Source organism: Artemia franciscana, chromosome 4 (assembly GCF_032884065.1).
Source record: "Artemia franciscana chromosome 4, ASM3288406v1, whole genome shotgun sequence".
Taxonomy (NCBI): Eukaryota; Metazoa; Arthropoda; class Branchiopoda; order Anostraca; family Artemiidae; genus Artemia; species Artemia franciscana.
In genome coordinates this window covers 33,020,773-33,033,319 of record NC_088866.1, presented here as the reverse complement: position 1 = coordinate 33,033,319, position 12,547 = coordinate 33,020,773, and the positions used below count along the sequence as shown (strand labels likewise).

Sequence of the window (12,547 nt, the reverse complement as noted above, 5' to 3'; positions counted from 1 at the left end):
AAATATCAAAATTCATTAAGATCCGATCACCTACTCGTAAGTTATAAATACCTAATTTTTTCTAATTTTTCCTCTCCCTTTAGCCCCAGATGGTCGAATCTGGGAAAACGATTTTATCTAGTCAAATTGTTCAGTTCCCTGACACGGCTACCAATTTTAATCGTCCTAGCACATCCAGAAGCACCAAACTCGTCAAATCACTGAACCCCTCCCCCCAACTCCCCCAAAGAGAGCGAATCCAGTACAATTCTGTCAATCACGTATCAAGGACATTTGTTTATTCTATCTACCAAGCTCCATCCCGATTCCTCCACTCCAAGTGCTTTTCCAAGATTTCCCCCTCCAACTTCTCCCAATGTCAAAAGACCTGATTGGGATTTGAAATAAGAGCTCTGAGACATGAATTCCTTCTAAAAATCAAATTTCATTAAGATCCGATCATCAATTCGTGAGATAAATATATCCCAATTTTCACGTTTTCCAAAAATTCCGGTTTCCTCCTCCAAATCCCCCAATGTCACAGGATCTGGTAGGAATTTAAAATTAGAACTTTAAAGCACAAGATCCTTCTAAATATCAAATTTCATTAAGATCTGGTCAAACTTTCGTAAGTTACAAATACCTCAATTTTCAAAATTACCCCCCCCCCAAATTCCACCAAAGAGAGCATATGTGGTTTCGGTTATGTCAGTCACGTATCTTAAACAGGTTTCTATTATTCCCCTCTAGTTTTATCCTGATCTCACCGCTTTAAGTATTTTCTAAGATTTCCAGCCCCCCCAACTGCCCCCAACCAATTACGCTTGATCCGGTTGAGATTTAAAATAAGAGACCTGAGTTACGAGGTCCTTCTAAATATGAAGTTTCATGAAGATCCGATCACTCCTTCGTAAGTTAAAAATACGTAATTTTTTCTCATTTTTCAGAATTAGCCCCCCCCCCCCAATAGAGCGGATCCGTTCCAATTATGTAAATCACGTATGTAAGACTTCTGCTCTTATTTTTCCCACCAAGTTTCATCCCGATCCCTCCAATCTAAGCGTTTTCCATGATTTTAGGTTCCCCGTCCCAAACTTCCCCTAATGTCACCAGATCCGGTCAGGATTTAAAATAAGAGCTTTGAGACACAATATCCTTCTAAATATCAAATTTCATTGAGATCCGATCACCCGTTCGTAAGTTAAAAATACCTCTTTTTTCGAATTTTTCAGAATTAACCCCTCCCCCAACTACCCCAAAGAGAGCGGATTCGTTCCGGTTATGTCAATCATGTATCTAGGACTTGTGCTTATTTTTCCCACCAAGTTTCATCCCGATCCCTCCACTCTCAGTGTTTTCAAAGTTTTAGGTTTCCCCCTCCCAACTCCCCCCCCAATGTCATCAGATCCGGCCGGGGTTAAAATAAGAGCTCTGAGACACGATATCCTTTTAAATATAAAATTTCATTGAGATCCGATCACCCGTTCGTAAGTTAAAAATACCTCATTTTTTCTAATTTTTCAGAATTACCCCCCCCCCCAACTACCCCAAAGAGAGCGGATCCGTTCCGGTTATGTCAATCATGTATCTAGGATTTGTGCTTAATATTCCCACCAAGTTTCATCCCGATCCCTCCACTCTAAGTTTTTCCAAATTTTAGGTTTCCCCCTCCCAACCCCCCCCCCCCCCAACTTCACCACATCTGGTCAGGATTAAAATAAGAGCTCTAAGACACCATATCCTTCTAAATATCAAATTTCATTGAGATCCGATCACCCGTTCGTAAGTTAAAAATACCTCATTTTTTTAATTTTTCAGAATTACCCCCCCCCCCCCCAACCACCCCAAAGAGAGCGGATCCGTTCCGGTTATGTCAATCATGTATCTAGGACTTGTGCTTAATATTCCCACCAAGATCCCTCCACTCTAAGCAAAACTCAGTAGCAAAACCGGGACCGACAGAATTTGCGATCGCTATATGTCACTTGGTTAATACCAAGTGCCATAAAAAGAAGTTTTTTTAACGGAAAGTAAGGAGCGGCATTAAAACTTAAAACGAACAGAAATTACTTCGTATATGAAAGGGACGGATTCCTCATCAACGCCCCGCTCTTTACGCTAAAGTGTTTTACTGTTTTAAAAAGTAGAGCTCTTTACGCTAAAGTGTTTAACTGTTTTAAAAAGTAGAGTTAAGAGAAAGATTCAAACTTTAGCGTAAAGATAGGGGCGTTGATGAGGAAGCAGCCCCTTTCACATACGAAGTAATTTCTGTTCGCTTTAAGTTTTAATGTCGCTCCTTACTTTCCGTTAAAAAAACTTCTTTTTATGGCACTTGGTATTAACCAAGTGACATATAGCGATCGCAAATTCTGTCGGTCTGTCGGTCCCGGTTTTGATACTTTAGGCACTTCCAGGTAAGCTAGGACAATGAAATTTGGCAGACCTATCAGGTACTGGACCAGATTAAATTATAAATAGCCGTTTTCCAGATTTGACCATCTGGGGGGAAGTGGGGGGCCGGTTAATTTGGAATAAATAGAAAAAATAAAGTATTTTTAACTTACGAAGGGGCAATGGGATCTCAATGAAATTCGATGTTTAGAAGGATGTCATGTCTCAGAGCTCTCATTTTAAATCCCGACCAGATCCAGTTATATTGGGGGAATTGGAGGGGGGAACCGAAAATCTTGGAAAACGCTTAGATTGGAGGGACCGGAATGAAACTTGGTGGAAAAAATAAGCAGAAATCCTAGTTACGTGATTGACATAACCGGATCGGATCTGCTCTGTTTGGGGGAGTTGGGGGGAGGGTTAACTCTGAAAAATTAGAAAAATGAGGTATTTTTAACTTACGAAGGAGTGATCGGATCTTAATGAAATTTCATATTTAGAAGGACCTCATAACTCAGATCTCTGAATTTAAATCTCAACCGGATCCAGAGTCATTAAGGGGGAGTTGGGGGGAGAGCGAAAATCTTTGAAAACACTTAAAGTGGAGAGATCAGGATGAAACTTGGTGGGAAGAATAAAAACAAGTCCAAAATACGTGACTGACGTGACCGGAACGGATCCGCTCTGGATCCTGTGACATATGGGGGAGGGGGAATGGGGAACCTAAAATCTTGGAAAACGCTTAGAGTGAGGGATCGGGATGAAAATTGGTGAGAAAAATAAGCAGAAGTCCTAGATACGTGACAGACATAACCGGACTGGATCCACCCTCTTTGGTGGAGTTGGGAGGGGTGGGTAATTCGGAAAAATTAGAAAAAATGAGGTATTTGTAACTTACGAACGGGAGATCAGATCTTAATGAAATTTGAAATTTAGAAGGATCTTGTGCTTTAGAGCTCTTATTTTAAATGTCGACCAGATCCGGTGATATTGGGGGAGTTGGAGGGGGAAGCCGGAATTCTTGGAAAACATGAAAATTGAGGTATCTTTATCTTACGAATGGGTGATTGGATCTTAATGAAACTTGATACATAGAAGGATCTTATGTCTCAGATGTTCCATTTTCAATTTGAATCGGATCTGGGGACATAGAGGGTTGGAGGGGAAAACAGAAATCTTGGAAAACACTTAGAGTGGAGAGGTCGGGATAAAACTTGATGGGAAGAATAAGCACAAGTTATAGATACGTGATTGACATAATTGGAACGGATCTGTTCACTTTAGAGGAGCTGGGGGTGTTGATTTGGAAAAATTAATAAATCGAAGAATTTTATCTTAAGAGCAGGTGACCGGATCTTAATGAAATTTGATTTTTAGAAGGATGTCATGTCTCAGAGCTCTTATTTCAAATCCGACCAGACCTGTTGACATTGGTGGGAGTTGGAGGGGAAAACTGGAAATCCTGGAAAACGTTTAGAGTAGAGAGATCCGGATGAAACTTGGTGGGTAGAATAAGCAAATGTCGCGGATACATGATTGCCGTAACCGTACTGGATCTACTTTCTTTGGGGGATTTAGGGGGTGGGGTTCAGTTTTTTGGTGAGTTTGGTGCTTTTGGACGTGCTAGGACGATGGAAATTGGTAGGCGTGTCCGCGAGCTGCACAAATTGGCTTGATAAAGTCGTTTTCCCCGATTAGACCATCTGGGGGACAGAAGGGAGAGGAAAAAGTAGAAAAAATGAGGTGTTTATAACTTACGAGTGGGTGATCGGATCTTAATGAATTTTGATTTATTTAGAAGGACCTCGTGACAAAGAGCTCTTATTTTATATCCCGATTGGTATTAAGCCTCCAATTTTCCTTTTAAATCAATCTATTGATCCTTAGAATTTTGCTAGAGTTCATGTCATATGAGCTCTTGTCTCGTCCGGCCTCGTCACAAGTGCCATATGAGCTCTTAGCTCTTGTTTTATTTAATTTCTGAACGTTTTTAATCAATTTAAAAAGTTATTACAAAGTATTTAAAAAGTTATATAATGGAATCTGCTTGCAAGAACGGTTGGTAAATTTTTTTACTCTATATTTATTTTGGCCTCACTCCACTTGCTCCACCTGAAATACTCTCATTAAAGATACTGTTTTTTTTTTTATTGATGAAATAGTGGTTCATTTTTTGTTTGTTCTGTATCAATGAGGATTGTTAAATGTTGTTTATATGTCTTGCCCAGTAGTCGAGCTTGTCTCTCCATTTGGACAAGTTGAAGATTTTGATGAATATGAATTTTTGAATAAATGAATCTAGATCTGAATCTGAATGCATGTTTTGATTTTGGCTCTCCGCAGATGAACAATTAAAACCAAATTTGCAAATTTATTTTTTTATAGTTTTTTCATGTTTTTTCTCTCATAGTTTTGATCGAATGATTTTGAGGAAAAAGGAGCGGGGGAGGAGGCCTAGTTGCCCTCTGATTTTTTGGTTACTTTTAATTTTTTAGGAATGTTTTTATTAGTAAAAGATACACGTAACTTACAAATTAGCTTACGTGACGAACTTCTGTATTCTCATGTTTTTATTACGTATATGAGAGGGTTTCCCCCTCGTCAGTACCTCGCTCTTTACACTAAAGCTAAAATTTTGTCCCAATTTCTTAAGAATGACCCCTGAATCACAAAAGCCGTAGAATAATAGTTTAAATTACTAAAAATACTTTAGCGTAAAGAGCAGGATATTAAAAGGAGGTGAACCCATCATATTCGTAATAATTTCTGTTCGTTTTAAATTTTAATGCTTCTCCTTACTTTCAGTTGAAGAAACTTTTTCATATTTATTTTTTCTTTTTTTTTTTAAATAATACTAGAAAATCCTGCGCTCCCTTCATGAAAATTTTCGTCCCCCATGACAAATTCCTCCAAGTAAAGTTCCCCCAACATATCCCCCTCTTCTCAGCCCCACAACCTAAAAATCCCCCTGAAAACGTCTGTACACTTCCAAATAACCATTACTATATGTAGGCACTGATCAAAGTTTGTAACCTGTAGCCCCTCCCACGGGACTGTGGGGGAGTAAGTCGTCTCCAAAGACATAGTTATAAGGTTTTTCCATTATGCTGAATAAAATGGCTATCTCAGAATTTTGATCCGGTGACTTTGGGAAAATAATTAGCAGGGGAGGGGGCCTAGGTGCCTTCCAATTTTTTTTGTCACTTAAAAAGGGCACTAGAACTTTTCATTTCCGTTAGAATGAATCCCTCTTGCAAGATTCTAGGACCACTGGGTCGATACGACCACCCTTGGGAAAAAAAACAACAAAAACAAACAAACAAATTAACACCTATCCATGGTTTGCCTTCTGGCAAAAAATGCAAAATTCAACATTTTTGTAGATAGGAGCTTGAAACTTTTACAGTAGGGTTCTCTGTTACGGTGAATGTGATCGTGTGATTTTCCTTAAGATTCTATGACTTTTTGGGGTTGTTTACCCCTATTTGCTAAAATTAGGCAAATTTTCTCAGGCTCGTAACTTTTTATGGGTAAGACTAAACTTGATGAAACTTACATATTTAAAATCAGCATTAAAATGCGATTCTTTGATTTAGCTATTGGTATAAAAATTCCATTTTTTTTAGTTTTGGTTACTATTGAGCCGGGTCGCTCCTTACTACAGTTCGTTACCACAAACTGTTTGATATTCTGTCAGGTATTAAGGTATTATTAGGTTAGTATGAGATTCCGGACTGGTTTCAGAGTATGTTCCATCTTTGTCGTTATATGCTATCTTTGTGACCGTTTTATAACTACTGCTCTTGTGTTCTAGTTTTCTATTCTTTTGATTGGGTCACTTACTATGCTTCTCACTATTTGTCGTTCTTTTGTGTGCTTTATCATCCTTTGCCTCTGCCTTGGTTTAGCAGATGGCTGCTTCGTCGCTCTTCAAGGGGTCATTCCTTTTGATATCTGTGGAAGAGAAGGGGCATCTCAAGCTCTTGGTTTTGCATTAGGAATTATGGCTGTTCCAATCTCAGTTGGACCCCCTATAGCTGGTAAGGATATTTCATCGATATATATATATATATATATATATATATATATATATATATATATATATATATATATATATATATATATATATATATATATATATATATATATACATATATAGTTATTTATTTATTTGTTTATATAAATATAAATCATGGGCGTATCCATAAATTTTTCGGGGGTGGTATTTTTCCAGGTGAAGGTTTTACAAAAAAGCCTTAAAAAACTCATTAGAATTTTGTTTATATACATTTTTATTATGTTTTTACAAGTCGAACAAATATGTTTGGGGCGGGGTCATACCTGGAAACTACACCCACCCCCACTTTATAGGTCTTGATATAGATTCACAGATATATGTATGTGTGTGTGTGTGTGTGTATGAATTATGGCAGTCCCTTTCTCGGTGTGATCCCTAATAGCTGGTAAGCATATTGCATCAAATATATGTTTGTAAACATACTTGTATAGACATCTGCCACATGATTTTAGATTCTCACACCTCTTGGAAAATTACCCGAACATTCAGTGGTTTTCTGTGGGATAATGGTTATATGTAGTGGTATTTTCAGGCACAGGGTTTAGAACGTGTTTTGATTGGGTCCAACAAAAATCTTTTCAGGTTCTCCGTGTTCAACCGAATAAAACTCTAAGGCGTTTTCATCTTACGGATTCCAAGTGTGTTTGACACTGGTTCCTCAAAATTGTAACATGCCAGACTAACATCGTTGAACACTGGTTCTGAAAAGATATTCGCCGTGTAGAACACGGCACTCAAAACGATAATCTGCAAAAACCGTGTCGAAGTCCGTGTTGGTTATGGGTGGCCGGAAAACAAAGATTGTGTTGTTTAAGAGCAATAGTCCTTTTATTCAGTGACGCTGCCTTGTCCCTTAAACGTCTAGATAAGAGATTGCGAAATTAAGACTTTTTCAGAAGAAATTGAAGCTATTTTAAAGTTCTAACTCCGTTACGCGGACCTTGAGCAAACGTTGTCAAGACACAATGAGGCATGCAAGGAGTATATTTCGTTGCACACAATTTACATTTAGCTAATAAATACTTCACACAAAAACTTCTAAAAAAATCACGTTTTAAAAATGGATTAAAAAGCAGAAAATGAATTTTTCGGCTCTAAAAATACCTTTGACATTTTGATATTCTTCAAATTTTGATATTCTTCAAAAACTGATATTCTCAATTTTGATATTCTTCAAAATTTTTTGAATATTTTGAATGCTGTGAACTCTTTTACTCAAACTTGTAAATATTTTCTAAAAACTTAAACGGGGTGCACATTTTCAGTCAACTACCTATTTATATGGAACAATTTAACATGTGCATCACGTTTAAATTCTTAGAAATACTTACCAATTTGAGTAAAAGAGTTCACATCATTCAAGATATTCAGAAAATATTGAAGTATGTACATCAAAAATATTCTTTAGTACCGAGAATCTATTTTCCCCTTTTTTCCATTTGTAAAATTGCTTTTTTTAGATTTTTTATGATTTATTTAATTCATTTTGGTCTCAAATTCTTAAAAGCAAAAAAAAAAATCGTAACAAAAAATAGTAGGATAATGGGCCAAGCGCGCTTCTATTCCGCCAAGTGGCTCTTGGTTGATTAAATAAAAAAAAATTTTTAACTGCAAGTAAGGAGCGACATTAAAACTTAAAATGAACAGAAGTTATTCTGTAAATGAGAGGGCTGTCCCCTCCTCAACGCCTCGCTCTTTACGCTAAAGTTTGACTCTTTCTCACAACTCTACTTTTTATAACAATAACTTTAGCGTAAAGATCGAGGCGTTGAGGAGGGGACAACCCCTTTCATATACGGAATGATTTCTATTCTTTTTAAGTTTTAATATCGCTCCTTACTTGCAGTTAAACAACTTGTTTTTTTATTTAAGTTCTGAACGTTTTTCAGTTAATGCATGTTTTGATTTTGGCTCACCGCACATGAATAATTAAAACGAAATTTGCAAATAAATTTTTTTTGGCTAAATGGCTTTCTCATAGTTTTGACGAAGCGATTTTAATAAGAAAAGGGGTGGGGGAGGAGGCCTAGTTTCACTCCAATTTTTGGTTACTTAAAAAGGCAACTAGAACTTTTTATTTTTATTACGAACATTTTTATTAGTAATAAATATATGTAACTTACGAATTAACTTAAGTGACAAAATTTTATATTTTTATATTTTTATTATGTACATGAGAGGATTCTCCCCCTCGTCAATACCTTGATCTTTCCACTAAAGCTTTAATTTGGTCCCATGATCCCTGAATCACAAAGACCGTAGAATAAATAGTTGAAATTACTAAAAATACTTTAGTGTAAAGAGTGAGGTATTGTGGAGGAGACAAACCCCCTTATATACGTAATAATTTCTGTATGTTTTACGTTCTAATCCTGCTCCTTACTTCGACCCGAAAAAACTTCATGGAAATTTTCTTCCCTCATGATAGATTCTTCCATGGAAAGATCGTCCCACGTAACCCCTTCACCCCAACTCCCCTTTAACGTGGAAAATTCCCCCTGAAAACGTCTGTACACGTCCCAATAACAATTACTATATGTTAACAATGGTCAAAGGTTGCAACTTGCAGTCCCTCCCCCGGGGACTCTGGGGGATTAAGTCATCCCGAAAGACATATTTATTAGGTTTTTCAACTTTGCTGAGCAAAATATCTAACTCAAAATTTTGATCCAGACTTTGGGAAAAAATGAGCGTGGGAGGGGGCCTAGGTGCCCTCCAATATTTTGGTTAACTTAAAAAGGGCACTAGAACTCTTAATTTCCGTTAGAATGAGCCCTCTCGTGACATTCTTAGACCACTGCGTCGATACGATTACCCTTGGAAAAAAAAAATAAACACGCATCCGTGACCTGTCTTGTGGTAAAAAAAAATACAAAGTTAAATATCTTTGTAGATAGGAGCTTGAAACTTCCACAATAGGGTTCTCTGATACGCTGAACCTGATGTTATGATTTTCGTTAAGACTCTTTGACTTTTAGAGGGTGTTCTCCTCTATTTTCTAAAATAAGGCAAATTTTCTGAGGCTCGAACTTTTGATGAGTAAAACTAAACTTTATGAAACTTATATATTTAGAATCAGCGTAAAAATACAATTGTTTGATGTAACTATTGGTATTAAAACTCCATTTTTTAGAGTTTCGGTTACTATTGAGCCGGGTCGCTCCTTACTACAGTTCGTTACCACGAATTGTTTGATTACCACGAACTGTTTGATAAACAGAACTAAAAAGCATTTGTTGAATTATGTTTCTTCTGAAGTAATAGACTAAATTGTAGGATAATTAAGTATTTTTGAGGTTCAAACATATCAAAATATTAAAATGTTAGGTAAGCCAAAGCTGTATAAAAATTTTGAGCCAACTCAAATGAGAGGAGAAGGTCGAAATAAGCATCTCAAATTTCGGCGATCAACAGACAAACAGAGAAAGCAAGATAAGTAAAACGTGGTCCTAAAAAAGAGTAAAATATAATATCAATTTGTTCGGTGTTAAATGGAAGTTTCGGTTGGAGATTTGAAAATCAGTTGTCCTAATGGCGACTGAGAAATGAGAATGGCGACGCATGGTTCAGTTGCGCTCATAATGATTCCTCTTAAAATTGTATGGAAACACATCATTGGTTCTAGTTTAGTGGTTTACCCCACTCAGAAGGAAAGACTATAAAACTATGAAAACTGCATTGAAAAATCTTAAAATACTTGCTTATATTATTCCTAAAAGTGCTTCACTTTGTCCACAATTCCCCCACCCTAATGGTCAAATATTTCGCCCAAGTTCTTTATTCTCCATGAATTTTTTTACACGTGGTCTTTTGCAAAAATTCATTTAACGGCAAATAAGCAACGTCAATGACAACCAGGATTTATCAACAAAAATTAAGGAGCAACAGTAAAACTTAAAACTAACATAAATTATTCTGTATGCAAGGGTGGCTGTCCCTTTATTGCTCTTGCGTCAAAGTCTTAAAGCTCTTTAAAAATACTTCTCATTCAAAATCCAAAGCCCTTGTGTTTGAGTAGTCTTTCTCGAAGAATCAGGACGAAAAGTCAAACTATAGTGTAAAGAGTGAGGGCTGAGGAAGGGGCAGTTTTCCTTAATACACGATAATTCATGTTCGTTTTAAATTTAGTGCTGCTCCTTAATTTCAACTGAAAAAACTCGTTTTTTTATGAGACTGTTATTCAAATCATGTCAGGAAATTCCCACCCCCTACGCAGCATTTCTCCTGGATTCCTGGAAACTTTACTCGCCACGGAAAACTCTCCCCGTTGAAAATCTTCTCTCTCCACGCAAAAGTACCCCAGGAAATTTCCGTTTATTTTCCAATAACAAATGCTGTATGTGAACAATATGGGCAAATCATACAGCAATATAAATTGTTTTTTCCTGTATAATATTTTTTCTATAAAAAATTTTCTATCTATCTGAGAACAAAGCAAAAATATGTTGGAGAAATGTTTACTGCAGAAAAAACTGAGACTACCACAATACTCGAATCAACCATGCATTTTTTTTCTCTCAAAATCTTCTTTTAGTGATTTTACTTCTTATGTTTTTAATTAAAAACTATCCGTGACTTCTGAAATTACATATGGTAGTATTCTAAGTGGCTATTTTGTTTTTAACTTGCGTGTGGTAAATCTTTTAATCAGAAAGTTAGTCTTAGTAAGTCTTCTTTAAATTTTTATTTTTCTCTGTTTTATTCTTAGTTATATTTTAAAATTCAATTAGTCAAAAAGTATTTAAAAAAATTTATATTTTAGGTGCCCTTCGTGAGAGCCTTGGGTCATACAAGATACCTTTCATTCTTGCTGGGATTCCGCCAATTATTGGATCTCTATTCATTTTCCTTGGTTATGGAGTAATTAGTAGGAAACAGGGTAAGTTGATGATAATTTTTTATTGTGTACAGTTGTATCTGAAGATAATGTAAGCTTAGTCCAGTAACTCACTGACGAGACTAACCTTGCATTGCCAACTAGTCTTGCTATGAATAATTATTAGTGCTAGGTGTATCCACGCCTAAGGAATCCCTTCCCTGGATATTCATAATTCAACATTGGTGAGTGTCATTAACCCAATTGGTAGGGTCTTTTGTCGTTTCCCTATTGACAATCTGAATGCACATTGTCCAGTTCGATATAGTTCAACATCCTCCTTAACATTCCTTGAAAGTTTCAACTTAAAAATCGTTACGGTTCCTAAAATATTGCAGATATACCATTTTTGACAAGACAGATCTAAGTCATGTCATTTGATTTAGTTGCAAAATACTCCTCAGAATCCCCACAAAGTTTAAATTTAATCCCCTTAGTCACTCCTGAGAGGCCATAGAGGCACTCTTTTTCCAACCTTGATGCAAATAGTGTCCTTTGATTTGCCTCAATATTCCCTAAAAGTTTCACCTGGTACCCTCAGCTGTCCCTAAGGTTATTTTGTTTTGGTATCCAGGTTACAGTAGTAGCTAGAGTCCTAGTAAGAAACGATCACGTCCAATACTAAAAAATGTAATAACCCATAACTCCTGTAAATAGTGTTGGATCAAAACAAGAAAAAGAACATTAGAACCGCTTTGTCTGAAACCATCCGTAGGAAACTTAAAGTCCCTTGGCTTGAATAACAAGGAAAATGTATTGGTCTGAGAATCAGGAAAAGTGGCTGCAACCACGTTATTCTGCATCGACAGCATATTGTTTTATTTCCTCTTCTTCTTCTTTTCCCCCGCAGATGGCTAGGCACAGGAGCATCGTAGACAGCTATTTAATGCCTTTTTAATGGAAACTGAAGTATTTAAAAACTATTTATAATTAAAAAATAATTTTTTAAATATAATCAATTTTTTACGAAAACTGCATTTTTGTTCAACACTGTAGTAGCAAATGGTAATAACATCATCTTGCACAGGAAATTCAAAAACGTTCAGAAATTACATTAAAAAAAACTAGTTTTTTTAACTGAAAGTAAGGAGCGACACTAAAACTTAAAACGAACAGAAATTACTCCGTATATGAAATGGATTGTCCCCTCCGCAATCCCTCGCTCTTTACGCTAAAGCTTTTAATTGTTTTAAAAAGCAGAATTGTGGCAAAGAGTCAAACTT

At 36.4% G+C, this 12,547-nt stretch overlaps 1 protein-coding gene across 3 annotated transcripts in view; it reads left to right on the top strand.

The window, feature by feature from the left end:
- The window catches only part of LOC136026317 (monocarboxylate transporter 10-like), a 29,456-nt gene extending 18,054 nt beyond the window's left edge, over positions 1–11,402 (top strand). The window contains exons 5-6 of one of the 3 annotated variants that reach the window (XM_065702740.1): positions 6,185–6,410; positions 11,211–11,402. In XM_065702740.1, coding sequence (XP_065558812.1) covers positions 6,185–6,410; positions 11,211–11,380 — 396 coding nt within the window. In that variant the 3' untranslated portion in view covers positions 11,381–11,402. The remainder of the gene's footprint in view (positions 1–6,184; positions 6,411–11,210) is intronic. The other 2 variants (XM_065702739.1, XM_065702741.1) reach the window with 2 other exon arrangements.
- Positions 11,403–12,547: the final 1,145 nt, after the last annotated feature.